This window comes from Lissotriton helveticus, chromosome 5_1 (assembly GCF_964261635.1).
Source record: "Lissotriton helveticus chromosome 5_1, aLisHel1.1, whole genome shotgun sequence".
NCBI lineage: Eukaryota > Metazoa > Chordata > Amphibia > Caudata > Salamandridae > Lissotriton > Lissotriton helveticus.
The window spans coordinates 452,619,639-452,640,445 of record NC_136065.1 but is presented as its reverse complement, the minus strand read 5'-3'; the positions used below and the strand labels follow the sequence as shown (position 1 = coordinate 452,640,445).

Here is a 20,807-nt window from a genome sequence, read left to right as displayed (position 1 = left end):
CGTGGACCTCGTGACCAAGGCAGCAGAGAATTGAACTCTGTTGTCACAACATAGAGTTGCCCCCACGAATTTAGAATTCAAATGTTTAATCTGGAGTAAAGAGTAAAGGTATACCCCTAGTGCTGATGCATCTAGAAACCAATGTGTCAAACCCACCCTGTAGATGTCATGAGAAGTGGCACATTGTCAGGGCAGTCGGTTTAAAAATTGCGTCAGAATGACAGAAAAATTGCGGTAATTCTGCACTATTCCCTTAGTTATTCCTCATTCCTCCCTTATATTTCAACCAGGAATTTCTGCCAAAATCTCAGGGTGAAATGCAACATATCTGCAGAGTTATTTCAGGTTTTGTAAGTCCAATGGGGCCCTATTAGTGGCCCTATTAGAATGACAGGGAACCCAGAAGCATCTCTTGCAGTTAAATGTGCACTTCTACATCACCTGCATCTGTTGATATGTGGAGGTGAGTGCTATTAAATCCAAAATGAGCAGTTAGTACTTTCTAGATATAGCTTGCTTGACATCATAATACTATTTTAACTTTCTTTCTGGTACGAAATATAGTCCAAGAAAGAACATAGACCCTTTATTGTCGCTACAGTACAACACACAAATGTATTTATTTGTATTCTTTATTTGTGTAATCTGAACGACTGTAGCATTTCAAGAACTCTTCTTCATAGTTACAGAAACATGGTACCCTGAGCGTTATCATTTGGGGTCATAACGAAAAGAAGATGGTGGAATTAATAAAAGCAAAGTGATTGATGGAAAATACTATCATAGAAAAAACCATTTGGCATGTGTGCATATTTATAACATGGGTGACAAGCATGAAGATGGGCCCGGGGACAAGGAAGGGGTGAGAGTCAGGATAAGAAATGAGTTATCACCACTCACTAATTCAGGGGGAGCAGTGCTTAATTTGTGCCACTGTTTGCAGCAAGTGGCCACTGTTCCTCGTTTTAAGGTCTTGGACTTATTTTTCATCATTAGGTTTTGACCCAGAGCAAGAGGGATGATCTGAAAGTAGTCTGTCATATTATGCTAGTGAACCCTGTCAACCTGATTGGCTGCATAAGCCAGTACATCAGCTCCATTGTTCCCACTACTAAAAAAGCTGAGGCTGACCCTGAAAATCCTATGCAATTTTAGGCCTATTTCCTTACTATATCTTGCGATGAAAATCACAGAACATGTGGCTAACCGTCAATTGTCCCAATATTTGGAAGTGCATCATGCACACACCCTTTTTCAATCTGGTTTATGACAAAACATCAGTATTGAAAGGGTCATGGTGAAGGCTACTAACAGGGCCGGACTGGGAGCTGAAAGCAGCCCTGCCTAGTTTGTAGGACCAGCCCAGGGGGAAGGGGTGGGGGCGCAAGTTTGAAGCACTGCTGCTTTTGTTCCTGGGTGCCGATATTGAAGCACTGCTGCAAAACCGGCCCCTAGTAAAAACAAGCATCTGCAATGCAATAGGTCTTGCATTTACTCGAGTTTGAGCTATTGGCGTTGTAAATGACAATGCCTTTTATTTATGTTTTAGTTTCAAACCTGGTTCCCGAGTTCCAACGTCATCAGCGGTGACGGTAACACCACATCTTGAATAGAGGGAGAGGGGGAGGGAGGCTGAATGCCCATGAAAGTTCGGCTAGTTACAGACTCCACGTTCCAACAGGACTTCGAGCTGAGCCAGACCCAGGATTTAGGCTCGGGCTCAGCTCGAGCGTTCAGTGGCTCGCCCACCTCTAATTTCTACCCTATCTTGAACTCCACATAGTTTGAATAGGAGCCAACTAGTAAAGTCTCATGATGTTCGCTGCAGAATACCAATAAAACATTAATTGTACATTATGGCAGAGACCAACATCTCCATTTAGTAACTTGTGTTTTCATGTAGTGCTGACTATCAGAGTTTCTTTAACTCTCAGTGCTGTAGGTCGAAGGTGATACTGTCGCCTACTGAGTTCCATCACAAGAGGAGGGCAGCCTGGATTTAAAAATCTGTGCGCTTTAAAGGGCCCCATAGTCCTGCTTCAAAATTACCTTATATAATAAATAATTAAAATGCATGATGAGACCGCAAACGTGGTCTCGCCGCCAGATGGCAACACATACTGTCTTTCATCTTTACTTGAAACTATTGTTTTCTGTTTATGTTGAGAAAACCAGAGTGGGTCTCTGCAAAAATGTCTTGACCCGAGCTCTACAAAAGCTACTGAGAGCCTTGAACCTACCTCACGTCTGATATTATTTCCAAAGGATGAAACGTTGATTTGTCTCAGTTGGAATTTGACTTTCTTGCCCAGGCTCAGCTTTCTGAGCAACAGCTCCAGCTATCTGATCCTCACAGGGTGTCTTTATCCAGAGGAATTAAAGTATAGCTTTCTAAAAACACACATCAGCAAAACAGTTAGCCAAAAGTAACCATCGGCCAAAAATTGAAATCCTCTCCTTTTCTCATTCCCCCCTTCTACACACACATACAGCGTGGGAGAAAGTGATGCGTTCCAGTCATGGCAGACAGCACACATTTATCTGGGAAAGGGGGTAGGCAACCACGTTTACTTGGGTGCAGGTAAAATAATAGCCAATAATCTGAAAGTGCACAATCAGCTGCCATCAGCCATTGGTCTGTCATGGCCGGGCATGGCATGGGAACGGTAGTCGCCCACGACAAAAGACGTCAGGTACTCAGCTGCTGTGCAACCAGAATCATGTAAACCTCCGCCAGTGTACCGAGTACCTCTGAAAATAGCGTCCACTTGAACTATATGTTGAGGTCTAGACGCTCTGTTCAATTTGAAGAAATTAGGAATATTGAAAGACTTCAGTGTTGCAGTTTAAAGTAGTTGAGGGTGTTGTACATCATTCCAGTATGTTCTTAAATCACAGCTGAATGCTGCGATGCTTTGTCTTATGTTTGTAGAGAAGGCCCAGAAGCCATTCAATAAAATACAAAATATGATCAAGTGAAGCAAGACTTTTATCGTCAAATGGGTCATCTTCATTTGAGACTGGTTTGGGAAGCATGTAAAGACTCTGTGATGCTGCCCTCTAAAGTCATTTAGCTAAAATTAAATTGAAATAAAATCGCCTGTCTGAAGTAGTAAGCCTAAGAGGCGACCAGTGGCGGTGATCAGAGTGAAGCCTGTCTGGAGACTTTAAGGATCTGAATATTGGAGTAAATCAAACCCTTCCCATCGATTAGAAGCCTGTCCTTTGAGCCTAGGCGCTTGGTGACAGCTGCGGGCTATTTTCTCTGTTAAGGTATATTATTGCTGGTCCTAGGTACCCTTTAAGTGGAGTTATTAAATGTTATTTCACTGGCCATTTGATCGCACATTCTTGTTCTCGGAAGCTCCTAGATTATTACAGAGCTTGCTGAACCATTTCACGAGCTGCTCACCTCCGTAAATGTCTCTGTCAGACACGACGGAGCAGCGCGCGCTGCACGTGACTTGGGCACTGATTGCTCGTTGCACGCGCCATCGGCCTGACAGCTCGGAGTGAGGCGGGAAGTGGCCCGGAATACAGCAGTCAACGAGGTAATAATGTCACCTGACTCCCGGGAGCGCGTGGAAATATTTCAAGAGCCACAGTTATTGCCTGCAATGGATTTGGCGAAGGGCAGGGATAATGGGCCAAGGGCGGTAGTCACAAAGCGTTTCGAAAACATAAAATCTCAATTGTGATTCATGCAATCAAGAATGTATCCTTTTCCATTTGAAAAGGTCCCTGAAAAATACTGATGTTAATGTGGAATTTGCAGGTTCACAGGTTTGGCATCAGGGGCAGGATTGTGGTGATTTTTATATGGAGTGTCCTGTAAAAAGTAGGCGAACACAAATATACTCCCAGGTGTACCATAGATTTACCTCCTGATTGTCCTTTCTCACTCTTCACGGGCATGCAAAATTCTTTCAAAATGCAAAAGCAAATTGATTTCGAGAACTTGGACTGTGAAAAAGTACCCCTACTCCATTGGAGAAGTAAATTACTGTCAAGAACTTGGACTTTGAAAAAGTACTCCCTCCTACCATGGATTTACCTCCTGATTGTCCTTTCTCACTCTTCACGGGCATGCAAATTTGATTCTTTCAAAATGCAGAAGTAAATTAATGTCAAGAACTTGGACTATGAAAAGGTACCCCCTGCTCCATTGGATCATAGAGGAAGGGATTGATCTACAAGCATCAGTAAAATATGTTCCCTAAAAGACAAATTCAATTTACATCTGCAATAATAAGCACCTGCCCGTCAAATGTATAAAGGTACAGAATTTTGCATGAATGCATTTTACACATTGGACTACTTCATAAAACATATGGTTGACATATATTTCCTGGAAACCTCCCGGGATTTTTTGAGTTCCTTAAAAATGAATAAATCTGCTCCAAGTGTAGGAGTATTCCTACATTAGCCGATTTCCCAAAGCTGTCTTTTTTGTGCAGAATATTGATTAACTCCATTAGGTGTGGTCTTGCTTTTTGACATGATGTAACCCACGAATTCCAACAACTTACATTGTGGTTTAAAAATCTGAGTTCATGAAGAGTTTATGTAAGAAGCTGATTGCAATCGGCATTATTTCACTTAGATATACATTCATCTGTAGGAAGAAACTCGTCTGGAGACTCTCCTTTGTCTTGGTTTTGATGATGTAAAGGTGTCTGGCTGCATTTCATAATTACTTGGCCCAACATCAGCTGAAATTGGCCTGCATTTCATTTTAGAAATAAGGAGAACAGATGTCCCCAGGGTCTTCTGAAGCGGCTCTCTACATCATTGTGATGCTCAGAGTGACAGGGGCTGTGCTTCACTAGAATGAGTTTAAAAAGTGCTCCGTCTTCTTGGGCTCCAGCAATGTTGGAGAGTGCGTACGCATGCCTGTGTCTGATAATTTGCGTTTTGTGAAGCACCCCCTGAAAATCATTTGTTTCTTTGCAGTAGCCTGGTTGTCTCCCGCCAAACTATGGATTTCAGTAGTCATCAGACTCGCTCAATTTCTTCTGTAGTGTACAGAATGGTGACTTTAGTTTCATACTGTTGAGCAAGGTCATAGTTACTCAGCATCATGATTCATTTCTTGCCTCTAGTGAACCTTATTTATTTGTTCATTTCCACTAGTGAACATTATTTATTTATTTATGGGTTTTGTGAAGTGCTGCAGACCACCAAAGTAGGCTTGGAGTACTTATTTATGGTTACTTGCATTAAGGTAATGTAAATTTCTGTGCCTATTAATATTTAATGTTCCTATTCTAAAAAGGGGCTCAGTCGCACTGAACCAATTAACTGAACACGTTATCAGTAAAATCCTTGGTCTAGGCACAGAATCTATAAACATCTTACCTTTTGACATGCATACTCCGAAGCCAGCAGATATTCCATCCGCAGAAAATCCAACACTTTGCTTTCCTTCCCCCTTTTTCACAACCTGGAAAATATTTTTCTAGGTAGAGAACCCCACTTTCCTAACTCCCTTTTTTATCTTTCTGGATTTTTTTTTTATTAGCAAATTTACGTGTGCTTCGAACTTTGGGAAAGCTGTGCACAATTGTTTTTGAATATTCACAAACATCATATTTTGAGGATGTTTCCAGACTTTTTTGAAAGGACATTCTCCTATTACTTCTCTAATTGCTCAGATTCCAGGTCCTAGCCGTAAATAGCAGAAAGTGGAAAAGGTGCTGTACCTGTGGAGTTTCCTCAGGTATATTTGAAAGTTGAGGTGGAAAATATAAACTTTTTAAACACTTAATTGTGCCAGTGTTTTTTATCTCGGATTCTGTATGGTTGTGAAAATGATCAATACGGTGTTTCAGAACCCCAAGGGATATCCATGTTCCGAAGAAAATGCTAGGTAATTTAGAAGACAGCAACATTTAATTTTATAGACAAGCCAGAAGCGACAAATGCTTTTGTTGGTTGCACCTTGTGTCCTGTAAATGATTTATTTCACTGTGCACATTATCCTGGCCTAATGATAATGGCATATTAAGTGCTTTGCGTTAAATGACAAAGTGACAGACATGAACATCAGTCACTAGTGTCGTACTCGAATATCAAGGCTTTTCAGGCTTTTTCTTGACTACTCAGCAGGATGAACATACACACTGTGGACACACAGGACACAAATGCCTCCAATATTATATACCGTCTCACAAAGAGATTCACAAAATCCAGTGAATCCCTCTAGGAGGACCTTGTATTTCTTCCCAGTAACATTTCCAACAAATGGCTGCAATTCAGAGTAGACCCCACGCCTTTGGCGACTGGATACCATATTGCTAAAATAGGAAACAACAGTTTAGAGTTACATGTTGTTCAAACATGACTTCATGAGCCTTTGCAAGAATATTAGAAATTTTAAAAATCACTTGTTGATATTAAGAGCGGCTTCATCCGTGTTTCCACACTAAAAACCGAATAAAACTGATGCTCGAAAAATGGTTGCCCTGATGTCCTAATTCATAGCTGAATTCGACCAAATCACTCTTGAATAAAGATATATTGTTATAAAACTTTATAAATAAATACTCCTGCACAGACACAGCCATGTCAAAATCCAGCCTAACAGTCAGGTTGTGTTCACTTTAGCGATACTGACGATTTGATCTCAAACCTAAACCATATGTTTCCTTCCGTCAGTCACATGGAAGGCATCAGTTTCAGTCTGATGAGTCTGAAGGAGGCCAGGTGCACACCCCTCAATCTCCTGCTTGAAAATTTGCAGTTTCAGGAGACGTTAACAGGCCAGGTTCTCTCAAAGGGAAGACCCGCGCAGGTGTATGTCACAATATTGACCTCTGAAATATCCACCTACAGCTATACCCAGACCATAATATGGACCCCACAAATTTAATGGGGGGAAGTGTAGATTTTCTATTAATAACTTTCGCTATTTCAAAATTTAGGGAGTCAATATATGGTCACGATATATATCTGTAGGTCGGTATTCCAACCACGATATTGTAATACAAGACTAAACCTACCTCTGTTGTCATCTTACGTAGGCAGAAGAATGAGCTGAGAAAGGATCGGTTTTACTAAGCACTCCCTCACTGTTTCCTTGACTTTCTGTGAGCACAGACTGAATGTTCAGCCTACATGCCCTGTTCCCCACAAGTGCATTGTTTTGAAAAACATTCAAGGAACTTGGTTTGATTCAGAGAGAATGTAAATCCGAGTCAATTCAGAAGGGGTAAAGAGGGGTTCTATTTACTGGCCATTTTAGGAACTGTATCCTGTCTCATGTTTAATTTTACACTCTGATCGCCTCTCTTCTCTTTCTTTCTTTGTTTGTTTGTTTGTTTCTTTCTTTCTTTCTTTCCTTCTTTCCTTCTTTCTTTCCTTCTTTCTTTCTCTCCCTCTCTGCGTCCTCTCTAAAATATTCTACATGGTTTTCTGTCTTCTCGTTCATGTCCTTTTATTCCTTATCCTCCTTTCCTACCTCCTTATGACTTGTCCTTACAATCTCCAGGTCGACTCCCAATTAATTCTTCTTCCACAGCATTGGGGTCAATGGTGATCTTTGGGTTGCTTGTCTTTCATTAAAAAATCCGATTCTGCTGCCACATAAATAATTTTAGGAAACAGTTTGCATTCAAGAAAACCAATGATTTATACAACTGTCATTTACTAACATGCTTCTTTCATCCTTTGTTTCCTTGCTCATAAATTCAGTCTTGGTGAACCGACGCACAATTCCCATTCAACCACAGCCGTCTTTTTATGTCTATATTGTTTGTTTTTATCGTAGGGGCGATGCATGAACTTCACTAGGGTGAAGGCAGACGGAACGTCAACCTCACTCATCACTCCTCCAAGAAAACCAAACATGGACAGCATCCCTCTCAACACTGCAGCCAGACCGCAGCCCCCACAACCGTCAACGCTGCCTCCTGGAAGACAGCCCCCTCCAGGACCGCCTCCTGCGAGAATGCCTCCTGGGCCGCCTCCCTCTCGCCCACCACCACAACCCATAAATTAACTCTTGCAGTGCCAAGGTTTACTAAAAGATTTGTTCTGCTGAAGGTGGCATATTTATTGATTCTTGGCCTTATCCTTTCTGCTTACAGTTGAGATTTGTTGCTGGTCAGCAAAACACTGTCACATTTATTGACGCCATCAGTTCATCTCTGAAGGACGTGCAGGTGCCTTTTGTAGTCCACATGGTCATTTTTCAATGTGTCCCAGAGCTGGTTCCATGATATTGGCCATGTTTCCCTGAAATGAGAGCTGTGGCGTCATTGCTTGGCCCACGAGCTGTCTTGATGTCGCATGTCATCTTTTAATGCGTGGCATAGCTGTACCAGTATAGCATGCCATGCATCACTGCATCTCTGCTTCGAAAGTCATGATTGTCCTCATCTCTGGAGGGCATGTCATGTGACAGGACATCTCTTTGGGACACATCATAGTTCATTTCACCTCTGTTGGACATGTCATATTTTACTGCATCTCTGTAGGCAAAGTCTTCTTTCACTGCATCTCTGTGTGAGGCATTTCTATGGGACATATATTTCACTGCATTTGTGTAGGGCATGTCATGTTTTGCTGGCTCTATGTAGGGGGAAGTCATGTTTCAATGAAACTCCTTGGGGCATGTCATGGTTTCTGCATCACGGTAGAGTGTGTCATGTTTCTGTATATGTCTATAGAGAAAGTCATGTTTTATTCCACCTTCAAGGGACGTGTCATGTTTCACTGTATCTTGGTACGGCATGCCATTTTTCACTGAATTTGTTTAGGGCACGCCATCTTTTACTACAACGTTTAGTGGTACATCAAGTTTCTCTGTGCTATGGCGCTGTCTACATACTGCATAGTTTCCGTGCCACAGTTATCACCATGTACTTTTCCAAATTACACCTGGTCAGAGGCATGTGCAGTCAAGGAGCTGTCTCTAGAGACATGTGGGACTTGTGCATGCATTTTTGCCACCCTAAGCAGAGTGTCACTTTGCTGCTCTCCAATTAGATGGCACCGCACTTTATGTTCCTCAGTGGCAATTTATGGAAAACAAAAAGTGATGAGTGGAATGCTTGAAATAATCTCAGGCACTGGTAATTACTCAGACAGCAATAAAATCCATTGCGTTTTGCCTACTATGCCTCATCAGAGAGAAACCAGCCGTATGAAAATCAGCCTTCATCTGGTCGAGTAGGAAGTCCAGTTTGAACTGCCAGACCAGGTCACCTCTGATTTGGAAAACAAGCAACCACGTATCAGTTTCAGCCTATTTGTGGTTTTTCAATAAGGTGAAGTTTGGTTCCAGTGGGAATGTAAGCGTGGGTTCCACACCTTGGTATATCCTTCACACTTATGGCGATGCACTGAAGAAAACAAAAAAGTGATGTGTGGAAGGCTTGAATTAATCTCAGCCTCTGCTGCTTACTCGGGCCCACATTCCAGTCAGTTGTTTTTATACCCACCATGCCTCCTCAGACAGAAACCATCATATGCCAATCATCCTAGATCCAGCTCCAACAGGAACAGTCCAATCCAAACTGCAAGGCTGGGCCCCTCTAACTGGAACACAAGAAACGCTGGACTAGATTTGGCTTACTCAGTCCTCATCAGTAGGGTGTGACTTGCATCCAGTAGCACATTGCCCACAGGACCCACATCTGGGCCTATCAGTTGTACTTATGGCATCACACTGAGGTAAACAAATGTTTCACACCAGGTGTCCACCTAAAGTTACCTTTATGATGAGCCTGTTTTGTTGCCCTGTATCATAGTTGCTTCTATGGCAGAATATCATGTTTCAAAGTGTCAAGGTCATATCTGCCTGGGTACGTCATATTACACTGCCTGCTTGAGCTACCTCTATATAGCACATGTAATATTCAATGGCGTGAAAGGTACCTCCATGGAACATGGTGATCTTTTTATATATTTGACATGTTTAAGTGTGTGTTTCAGCCAGGACATTGCAAACACTGCACATCTTAAAGCAATTTGCATATGTTTTTCTATAAAAAGAACAAATGTTTACATTTGAGCAGCTAAATTCCTTCCATGGTACCTCTGGCTGTGTGCACAGTAAACTATTTTTAAACAGTCATTTCTACTTTTCTATGCAGGGCTTAGCCAATGCTGTACACTGTTGATTAACTCTTACAACAGACTCCTCCTGAACCTCAACCCTAGGTCTGACACACACTTTGTGCCTCTGGTTCCCACACCTTTCACTCCTTTTAACATTGTTGGGCCCAGTCAGATGCCAACGAGGACCGATTTCCCTTGATTTACCTCAATTACCTTTAGACACAACTGTGTGTGTGGCATCAATTTGTAATAACATGATGCCCATTCAGCCTTTGTGTACTCCGTTTCATGTTCTGCTATTGTTAAATGCATATCATGTGCTTTTAGTTTTTTTTTGTTATTCGAGTGTTATGTCGCAAACAAAAGACAACTGAACTACCTAACTGCCTTTAAATGTGCAACACACTATTTTAATTCTCAAGTAGGAAAACAGTGAGTACTTAAAGTCCATTGTTGTTTCTGAATAGCCTGGGGTGTTCTGGGAGCATACAGCCCATTGACTGAACTTGTTTGCATTTGCCTGCTTTTCTTTACTGTTATTTAACCATTTCTGGCAGACCTGCTTTAATCTGACCCTTGGTGACAATGCAACACAAAACTTTTAAATGTGGTCCACCTCCAAGGTTTTGCCAGATGTGTTTTTCCCTCAATATGCATCAGAATTTACCAGTCACCCCTATACACTGACACATCCTTAGTATGACCTCCATCCACCGGTGCAGTAGCGACATTTCTGAGGCATCCTCGCAGCGCCATAAGCAGCCTATAGATCGCCAATGATGCACAAGAAAATGGATGCACTCTGCATACCTAGACTACCGACTCCACCCCATTGTAAAACAAGGAGAAGTCACCTTTTACATTCTGACGCTCCTTATCAAAAAGAGCCTTCTCTTAGCTAAATGTGACTTGTGCATTGTGCATAATCTGCAGCAGGCATCCGTGCTTTTATGTTAGAACCAGCAGCCTCTTAATTAACAATAAAATCACTGGGACTCGAACAAACCCGTATTAGCATGATGTACGGTGTACCTAGGTGTCAATGGGATAATAACAATGACCCACATGCTAGTCTCTCCATGATTCCCAAATGCTTATTTTCTATTGCCATCAACTCATAAATTCCTACTTCCTGTCCCATTTGATGTAATCTCTGTGCAGCATTGCCTTTCCAGAGCACCAGTGAATAAATAAAAATAAATTAAAATGTCACCTTCCTGCAGAGCCATTTCACTGCAAATGAATCTTCAGCGGAATACTAAAAGCTCTTAAGCCTATTTCTTTGCAGTTCGTGTAGATTGAACGTTTACATTAATAGAATCATTGCAATTTTAATATCTTCCAAAGGCAGCAGACTCTTGGCCGTGAATTATTGCAGTGTTCAATATCCCAAAGATAATGCATAGCTGCGTGTGCAAATATTATGATGCATGCCTTCGTAGCCCTTTTCCTTGCCCTGTTGTGACCCTATTGTTTTGTTTTAGTTTTTGGCCAGGAGTCCTCCCCCATGGTGTGTGAGCTCGCAGGACCAGGCTCTCACACCAACCGCTCTTACTTCCTAAGGTATTGTCTGTACAAGTAATGTGTAATCGTGTTTTTGAATAGTATCCTTCTTTTCAAACTAACAATATCTTGAATGCAGAGATAGAGAGAATTATTTCTTACTTAGACAAGGTGCTAAAAGACTTAACTAATACTTTTTGTGGGAGGGAGGGAAACAAGTGCTGGGGTGTATCATAAGAGGCGATTGCTTTTTGTGTTGGACATTTTATTTCTGATATTTAGAAGCTGGGGATTTGTATTTTTTTAAAAGGTACTGCCATATCCTATATACTGTGCAGCTGTTTATCCTTCTGTTGACTTCACTGCTTTTTTGATGCAATTGTATAACCCAGACGCTGCCCCTTTTTCTGACACTTTTACAAAAACGTGTGAAAATGAATGTGGAACATGTATGCAAGACTTCTTTATCAAACATTAATGTAATCTTATCTCTGTTTCCCAAAAACAATAAATTGTTCTGGCCAAACATTGTTGTTTTAATGAAGCCGAAAGTATAAATGGCAGTCACTGATTGGATTTTAGCTGATGGTTTCCTTGCTGTACCATTTTCCTGCACCATATAAACCTCATTAGGTTGTTTATGCAGATCCTTGGCTATTTTTATCCTCATTCTTTGATATTTAATCAGAATCACTTAGTAAACCCTGCAAAGTTGTGAAAGCCAAAATATCACAGTACAATGTGTAAGTCAAATGGTTACGAACAAAATCAAATATTTACATGTTGCACTTATTCCATTTATATGGCTTCAATTAAGGGATTCTTACAAATTGCTATAGAGGAAGGGCCTTAGTCCTAGATCAAGAGAAGTGACAAAGGCCCCCACCACTCTTTTGGCCACTCATTTTGTTTATCTCCTTTTTTAAGTGAAATACGTGTTTTTGGATCTTATTTCACTATAAAGGTGAACAATTTTAATAGTTCAGCTTATCTAGGTAAAGTGTAAGCATATACAACTAATAATAAATCTTTTGAGGACAAGTAATTAACCTGCAAAACAAATACAGAGAGAACAACACATCCTGTGAAATAGTCAATGCACAAAAAAGCAAAAAACAAATCTTTTGAGAATTTGCAAGCAACCCATCTTTTGGGATACCAATTCAAGTTTTTAAAGAATAATAATCATTCCCAAAATTCAGCTTCCTACATTTTATTATTTTCATTTCTGGGAAATGTACCACGCTGCTTAGCAACAGAGACTACCAGTGGCGACTGGGAATTTTACCAAGGGGGGAACATACATACACACTCACACCCATGAATTTGCACATATACGCACACATTCACAACACTCACTCCCAAATGCCAGCCACACCTGGTGCAGGTAAGGGCGGTGGGGCAGGGTGGGGGGGGAGTAGACAGACGACGACAAGGAAAAATAAAATTAAAGAAAAAGAAAATCACATACTTTGCGCTCGCCGCATTGCTTTTGCGATGCGGCGAGCACAAGCTAAGCCATTTTCTTTTTTTAAACGTTTCTTTTCCCTCGTCTGTCGACTCCCCCCTTCTCGCCCCTCGCTCTTACCTGCACCGGCCACGGCTGCCAAATACACATACATTCACGCACACACACCCCATACATTAAAACACATAAAACTTACCGTCACTGTAGAGAGGGAAGCCATGGAGGGCTGAGGAGAGTTGGAACAGCTACCTTTCCTCACACGTGGCAGAGAGGGATGAGTGAATGAGGCTGCTGCCCCTCAATCCTTTGTGACGAGGTGTCACTGATTGACATTCGGCCCTGGGCATTCCAGGGCTCAAAACTGAAGTGCCCAGGTCAGAGGCAATCATTGACGCTCTACCTCTTGTGACGTGGCCTTAAAGCACTTTTGCCAGGCTGAGGAGGTCATGCCCACAGGGTTTTGAAATCCTCAGCCTGGCAAAGTTCAGCTCAAGCAGCCAGAAACGTGCATATTTAGCACATGTCTAACTGCTAGCTGCCTGACCTGAAGAAGACGAGTGTCTGTCAGGCTGATCTTTGTTCAGCCTGACAGACACTCTCCTTGCCGGGAATAAGATTGAGGAGCGTGGCCCGTCTGCCCATATGAACTGACCACGGCTGGAGACTATGCATGAATGTTTATGGGGAAATGCTAGGATTTATTTAATTATTCAAACTCAATGAACTGTAATAAAATAAACCTATCTAATTATTATCATATGTTGTAATACATATGAGTGGAGAACAGATTATACGAATTAGAAGAATTTACATGTAAATATATTGCGTTATGGTGTAACTAACTAACTCTATTCCATAGGTATTTACAATAATCATTGTGATCAGGGTTCCAGCTTTTTTTGTTCCATGTGAATTTTCTCCCATAAACAGCTTCATGTAGGAACTCCACTTGGAAACGAGAACTCATTTGGTGCATTCATTAATAATCTCAGTCAAGTGAATACACATAGTGCCATACAGTGCTTACGTAACAAGTGATGATGTCAAACACTATCATACGTAGAGGCAAAGCAGCCCACAGCGTTGTGACTCCAGAAAGCGAAACAATCACTGTGGGCCCTCAAACAAGTGTACAACCACTTCATCGTGCATTTGAAATGTGTTGTTAAAAAAAAACCAAACACTGTAATAAACATAAAACACTCCGTTGAGCATGTAAACTAACGTTTAGAGACTCATTTTCAGAAACAAATGAAGAATTCATCTCTAAAAGAAAACACATTTGGCAAACAGATTCACATACAATGTTTGTTCCGTGGGCGGTGCAGCAAAACAAAGTGAAATGGGGAAAGGGACTCTATTAGGTGAGAGTAGAGCAGTCGGTAAAGCAGATGGCATTACAAATGTTGAATGAAGTAAAATCTGTTATACTTACCAGTGCAGCAGGCTCACACGAAAGTAACTAAAAGAAAGCTCAGTGAGGCAATGCCACAATTCACCCAGCCTTTGACTTAGCTACTGCTAAAAACTACACAAGAGTGATCAGAGCTGCATTATGCTTCTCTAGTTACTCAAAGGGGCAAATTTACTTAGAAGTCATGGAACGCGGTGAAGCAACTAAAGCTGGAGGGCTGTGTTGCATGAAAGGGAGAGAGTAGAAAAGTGAGTGAGTGAGTGAGTGAGTGATGGTATTTCTAAAGCGCACTTATGCCGAGGCGTCTTGGCGCTGTGCAGGGTAACTGAGATTGCGCTGGCCACTGTCCTATCGTGTAAAAAGCCAAGTCTTAACCTCCTTCCTGAACCTCCTGTGTCATTGTGTTCTGTCCCCCATCGCTGGTCCAATTTAGGCTGCCTTGCACCACACACAGCCTAAATTGGACCAGCTTTACTACTCCTAATCTGAGAAAAATCCTAACTTTAAGACTTTCGGTATTCACAGAAGGCATTTAGGAGTCCTAACGTTACGACTCCTAACTTCTGTGAATACTGAAATGAGTAAGTGCCTTCTGTGAATACCAAAATGAGTAAGTGTCTTCTGTGAATACCAAAATGGTAGTAAGTTTAGGTTTTTGTCTTAAGTTAGTTCTGTGAATCGGGCCCTTTGTACTGATGTGAGTCACTTTAGATGACACTGCACCAGCTCAAAGTCTGAGAAACCTGGCCCGTAGTTTAGTGAATCATTTCCCTGGCAACGTAGCCATCAAGTGAGTCAAAATGTTGGCTGCTTTGGAGTTTACTCCACTGGATGCAGTCAGTTGATAGACTTTCGTTTTCAAGGTTCTCATTTGATCCTGGAGCTTTGCAACCTTTAATATATATCACTAGAATAGTTTACTATGCACTGTACATGAGTAGATCTAGTTACTGTGCCTCTTCAGTAGTGGACACCAAAATTCAATTTCTTCAAGTTGTTCACCTGCGTACGCATTTTTTCCATCAATATATTACCCATAAGACAAGTCTTTAATTCTATGCATGTGTATCAAGTTCAGCCTTCCTTGTTGGTTTCTACAGTGTAGAACATCTGCACCACAAGGTGATAGGAAATATCATTAGTACTACTCACATGCACGATTGTGTATCATATCAGACTACAGCCAGACAGAAGTGTAAGAAAGCTATACAAACAACAGGTAGCAAGGGGTTAGGAAAGAACAGGTAGTGAAGAAAAAAGTGCCCTATGCTGACTGTGATGAGAAGTTGCTCAAAAGTCTCTACTTTCCTGTTTTCTTTGGCACTATTGCATAAAGATATGCAGTTTGCTTATTCAGACATCACTCTTCTGAAATCCACCAGGCCTACCCATTTTGACACATTTGATAACTTGTCACTAGAGAGGATGACTTGCTGCTTCAAAGTCCCAAATCTTCGGATGAGGATTGTCTGGTTTGTATCCTTTTTAAGTCCAGATAGAGTCAGCTTTAGCTGTAAGAGCTCAGATAGGAGCCAATCACGAGTGGCATCACCCAGAATTACCGGCACGGTGCAAAATCTACCAGTCATTACCCTACCATTTGGATATGATGATCCGTTAAAAGGGAATAACATGAATCTGTGGACTTAAGGCCTGATTACGAGTTTGGCGGATGGGTTACTCCATCACAAATGTGACAGATATCCCTCAAGTGTCCCAGAGTGGTTAAAGGAAAGAATAGGAGAAATAAGTTGCTCCAGGGCATCGAAATCAGGTGCCCGTTCGCAATTGCGCAGTGAAAGTTAAGAAATGGAATTAAACCAGTAGCAAATTGTAATAAAAGATTAGTATGTCATGGGTAAATTATGGTGGGTAAGTATCTTCTTTAATACATGCTTTGAACCCCTCTAAAAGTGCATCATTTGTCTGTGCTATGAAGTATTCTCTCAGACCAGTTTGCTCCTCCCTGTGTAACAGGATGCTACAAAATGAAACTAAAAGGGCAAGAGTTTGGTCCTGGTTGCAATAGTAGTATGGGTTGAGCTCTCCCAATGAATCATATCATTGCACTTTTCTAAAAGGAAAGCCAAGCCAAGAAACCAGGTGCAGGCTTTCTCAAGTTTAAGGCGAGGAAATAAGTCTGGCAACACTACATGGGGGAAATTGTAAGCACGTGGCGTGATCGATAGCAGCTCAAGAACACCCACCCGGTATGAGAGGAGCCAAGGACAGGCCAGAGCATATGGAGCAGGTCAGCTTTTAAGAGAGTGCAGTAAGGGCACGTAGCATCAGCTCCGGGTATATTTTGTTAATGCAGGTGGGTGTAAGTAGGCCTGGTTCAATTTATTAAATTAAATATATTTAAAAAGAGCACAACATTTTGTGGGGATATTCCAATATCCTAGCCTAGTCAGTATCTTGCAATGGCCTAGCCTGGTCTGTTTCCCAAGCTGCCCAGAGAGAAGCCCTGGATTGGTCCTCCAGCTGCAGAAATGCTTTTAAGATCTATTTAATCAGTTTGCTGCCAGACCCTGTGGTATAAAGCATCTTGTACACCTCATGTGGGTCCAGCGCTTTCCGTAAGGCATGTCGTAAGGCATGTCGTTGCAACAATATCCTTGGTAAAGGAATGCATGGTAAAGGCGAATTCATTGTAAAGACTGCGGTATAACGGCATGCGTGGTAAAGGCATGCATTGTTTTGACAAACAACCCATTTATAGTGCAGTGAGGCGGTATAGCTCATTGTGATCTGAGAAGACGCAAGTGAGCTGGTAGAGTTTCTAAAGCCACAGAAAATAATAATGGGGGGAGCAGACCGTTTGCCAGGTATGGAGGGATAAAAGTGTGGCTTAGCCTTTCTGAGGTTAGGAGTCATAATCATCAGATCGCAGCATATTTTAAAGATAAACATTCATAACATTTTGCCATCTCTTCTAGATTCACATGTTGCACATTATTCCGTCATCGAGTGGTAGGATACACCCTGTTTCATATTTTTTCTTCTGGGGAATTAACAAGATTGCATTACTACCAAAGTTTATCAAAGCCTTCTCAAGAGTCACAGTGCAAAATACGGTTGAAAGGCAGAGTACATCAAAATAGAAACCATTATAACAAACACTGGCAAAGCAAATCGGTCTGCCAGCATCTTGACTTTGTTAATGCTTGATTTTTTATTTCGATCGCTTGTGTGAAAAAATCTATTGTTGAAAGGGCTGCCAGGCCCATGCCAATATATATCTAAATTAATTTGGCTAAAAAGAAAATACGTTTTGATTTTGAAAAGCACACATAGCCATAGAAACACTTGGCACTTAAAGGAACTATTTTGTGTGTGGGTGTGCTCCTTGTCAAAGGGCAGAATTCCATCACTCTCAGTGAAATTATCTGATGGCTAAAGTGGACTAACCCATTACCACATGCTGTATGCAGTAGTGGGCAGAAGGAAAATGTGGATGACAAAACAACAGATAAATGAATGAAAAGGGTTAGTTGTTAATTATATAAGTCATTTTAGTAAAATCAACAGGTCTTGGCTAATGGTAATCCTGAAAATGGGGAAATACGATTCTTTGAACAGACAAAAGCATAAAATAGCATTCCAAAATCCACCTTTGTTAATAATTCCAAATCAGAGCTGTCTTGATTTAAAAAAAGTAACTCTTATTTGGAAATCTGTAAAAATGAAATGATTGAGCTTCTTCATGGCCAAACTCATAAAATAACGACCAGCTCACTATGTAATCTATTTACTTGCTACTTAGAAGATGGCAAACAAATTACTGAATGGCAAAAATGAAAATTATCATCACAGTTCACATCCTAACCCTTTGTATCAGAGATTCTAATCCAACACTGAATTTGGCCATTCATGCGTTTAACATTTTCAAACCATATTTTTGCTTTATTGTACACTGTTAAGGGCCTGAATATGCGTGGGTCAGTTAATTCTGGCGCATGCATAAACATTTACGCATGGGTCTGAAGTTCGTGTTTGAAGTTATTTAACACATCTAGTAACTTATTGGGTGCGTTAAATAACTCAATCTTAATCACATTTGCAGTATAATGCAGATTTTAGTGCATTTTACATCAAAATCTGCATGTTAATCCCCACAAACACATAATAGGTGTTATTTATCGAACCTGATAAACAACGTACTATGTGGTATTTTTATTTAACAGATGTGTTAAATAACTCCTAAACATGTAATCAGGCCCTTAGACTATTTCACTGGAAGTGCCATCCTCACTCTTGGTGCAATTGCTGCAGGAAAGAGGACGCAGACTTGGGGACAGATATACAAGCCCTTTGGCTGCGCCACGCGGCGGCACTTTTAGAGCACAGGAATGCGACATATGTACAATGATATGTCGCATTCTTGTGCGCTCCCCTGAGCTGGCGCAGAAACGGCTGCCATGCCCAGGCACCCTTGCACCATGGTGCAAGGATGCCTGCGCCATGGGGATATTGCGTTTGTGAAGGAAGGGGCCCCTTCCTGCACAAAAGCAATCACTGCAGGCATTTTCCTCTTTCAATGTGTGCTGTAGAATGCAGAACGCATTGAAAGAGGAAAAAAGCGAGGTGAAATGAAAACATTTCTCCTTGTTTCGCTTGGCTACGCAACCCCTATGGTGGCGCAGCAAATTGACGCATTTCCAGGTTTACGATTTCTCGTAAATCTGGAAATTCATCAGTGGACATGGGTGTTGTGTGGGAACAACCACAGCAACACCCATGTCCCGCCCCTAACACGCAAAGTGTTGCGTGAACAGGGGCGATATTTACAAGCACAGGTTAAGTCACGCAGGGTGACTTTACCTGTGCTTGTAAATATCCTTTAGCAAGCTGCGCCACTGGTGCCTCACGCAACGTGATGCACCGGCGGCACATGGGGCTTGTAAATCTGCCCCTAAGTTCACCTGTTTGTAACTGCCTCATACTGGCACATTATGGGCTAAAAAGTTATGGCAGAATCCACTTCATCACTGATTCAGACCCTAAATTCTCACCTCAGGTAATTCTTTTTCATATGGTCATCACCAGACTGCATCACCCAAAGTAAGAATCAGCACATATGCTGAACAGCTGTGGCCAAACCACCTAATTAAAAATGCCCACCTTGACTGCAGACACTTTTCCTTCAAATAGTGGCAGAGGAGCGTCGCCCCATTGCCTGGCTCAGAGCCAACAAATGTAAATTAAAACAATGTTCTTGCATCGTTTTAATTTACATTTGCCGGCTCTTAGCCAGCGCTGTTGGGAGGGGTGGGCCGAGGTATGGGAGGGGGAGGAGGAGTGCTAGTGCTCTCCATTCCCTAAGTCCCTAACGGACTGAGGGCCAGATGTAGGAGCCAAAATACCGGTCGGTAACGGCCGATTTCGGCCGTTACCGACCGGTATTTAAGAATTGGCATGTAGGGGGCATATTTGACCGAATCGGTAACTTTACCGAATCGGTAAAATACCGAATCGGTATTTTTACCGATTCGGAAACTTTCAGATGTAGGTGGGACTCTTCAGAGTCCCAAAGGCCCTACAAATTCGGTATTTTACCACCCAATCCAATTGGGTGTTAAAATACCGAATTCAGGTGTGCATGCACATGTATGCATGCACACCTAGCCATGTGACAGACAGACATGCCCTTAGGGCATGTCTGTGTGCCACATGGCGCACATGCCTATTTTTGGGGTGCCAGAGGGTGTCAAAGTGACACCCCCTGCACCCTTGCAGAATTCGGTATTTACCGATTCGGTAATTACCGAATCGGTATTTCCCATTGATTCCTATGAGCTTCACAGCCCATAAGAATCAATAGGAAATACCGATTCGGTATTTACCGAATCGGTAAATACCGAATATTACTGATTCGGTATTTCCACATCTGGAAATACCTACATCTCCCCCCTTCATATTTACCGATTCATAAATACCGAATCGGTAAAATTCGGTATTTAGGAATCGGTAAATACAACTTACCTACATCTAGCCCTGAGTGTTTTGGGCTCAAGCCGACCATGCGCACTTAGGTTTTCTCCAGTGCAGCTGCATTTAGCAGCCAGGCTGGCGAAACCCCACTGACTCCCTGGTCAGAGCAGGGGTCTTTTTTGCCTGCTCAGACCAATCCCTGTGCTGCTCTGCAGCGCGGGGAGGGGACAGGGAGTCTGTCCCAGGGGCTGCTGGGACCAGCAGGCAGTAAGAGGAGAGGCAGTGCGATGAGACGCGACGCTGGAGCGGCTGGTGGAAAAAGCTATGTTTTAAATTTTTTTTATTTCTTATATTCAAACCCCCCGCACAATGCCTCCCACGCAATACCACCCACCCTACCACCCTTCGTTTATTGTGGCCGCCACG

General features: G+C 42.0%; 1 protein-coding gene across 1 annotated transcript in view; it reads left to right on the top strand.

Annotated features, from left to right (window-relative positions):
• Window positions 1–12,091, top strand: part of ANTXRL (ANTXR like) — a 339,738-nt gene extending 327,647 nt beyond the window's left edge. Inside the window, exon 18 of the mRNA XM_078642693.1 lies at window positions 7,769–12,091. Coding sequence (XP_078498819.1) covers window positions 7,769–7,999 — 231 coding nt within the window. The 3' untranslated portion in view covers window positions 8,000–12,091. The remainder of the gene's footprint in view (window positions 1–7,768) is intronic.
• Window positions 12,092–20,807: the final 8,716 nt, after the last annotated feature.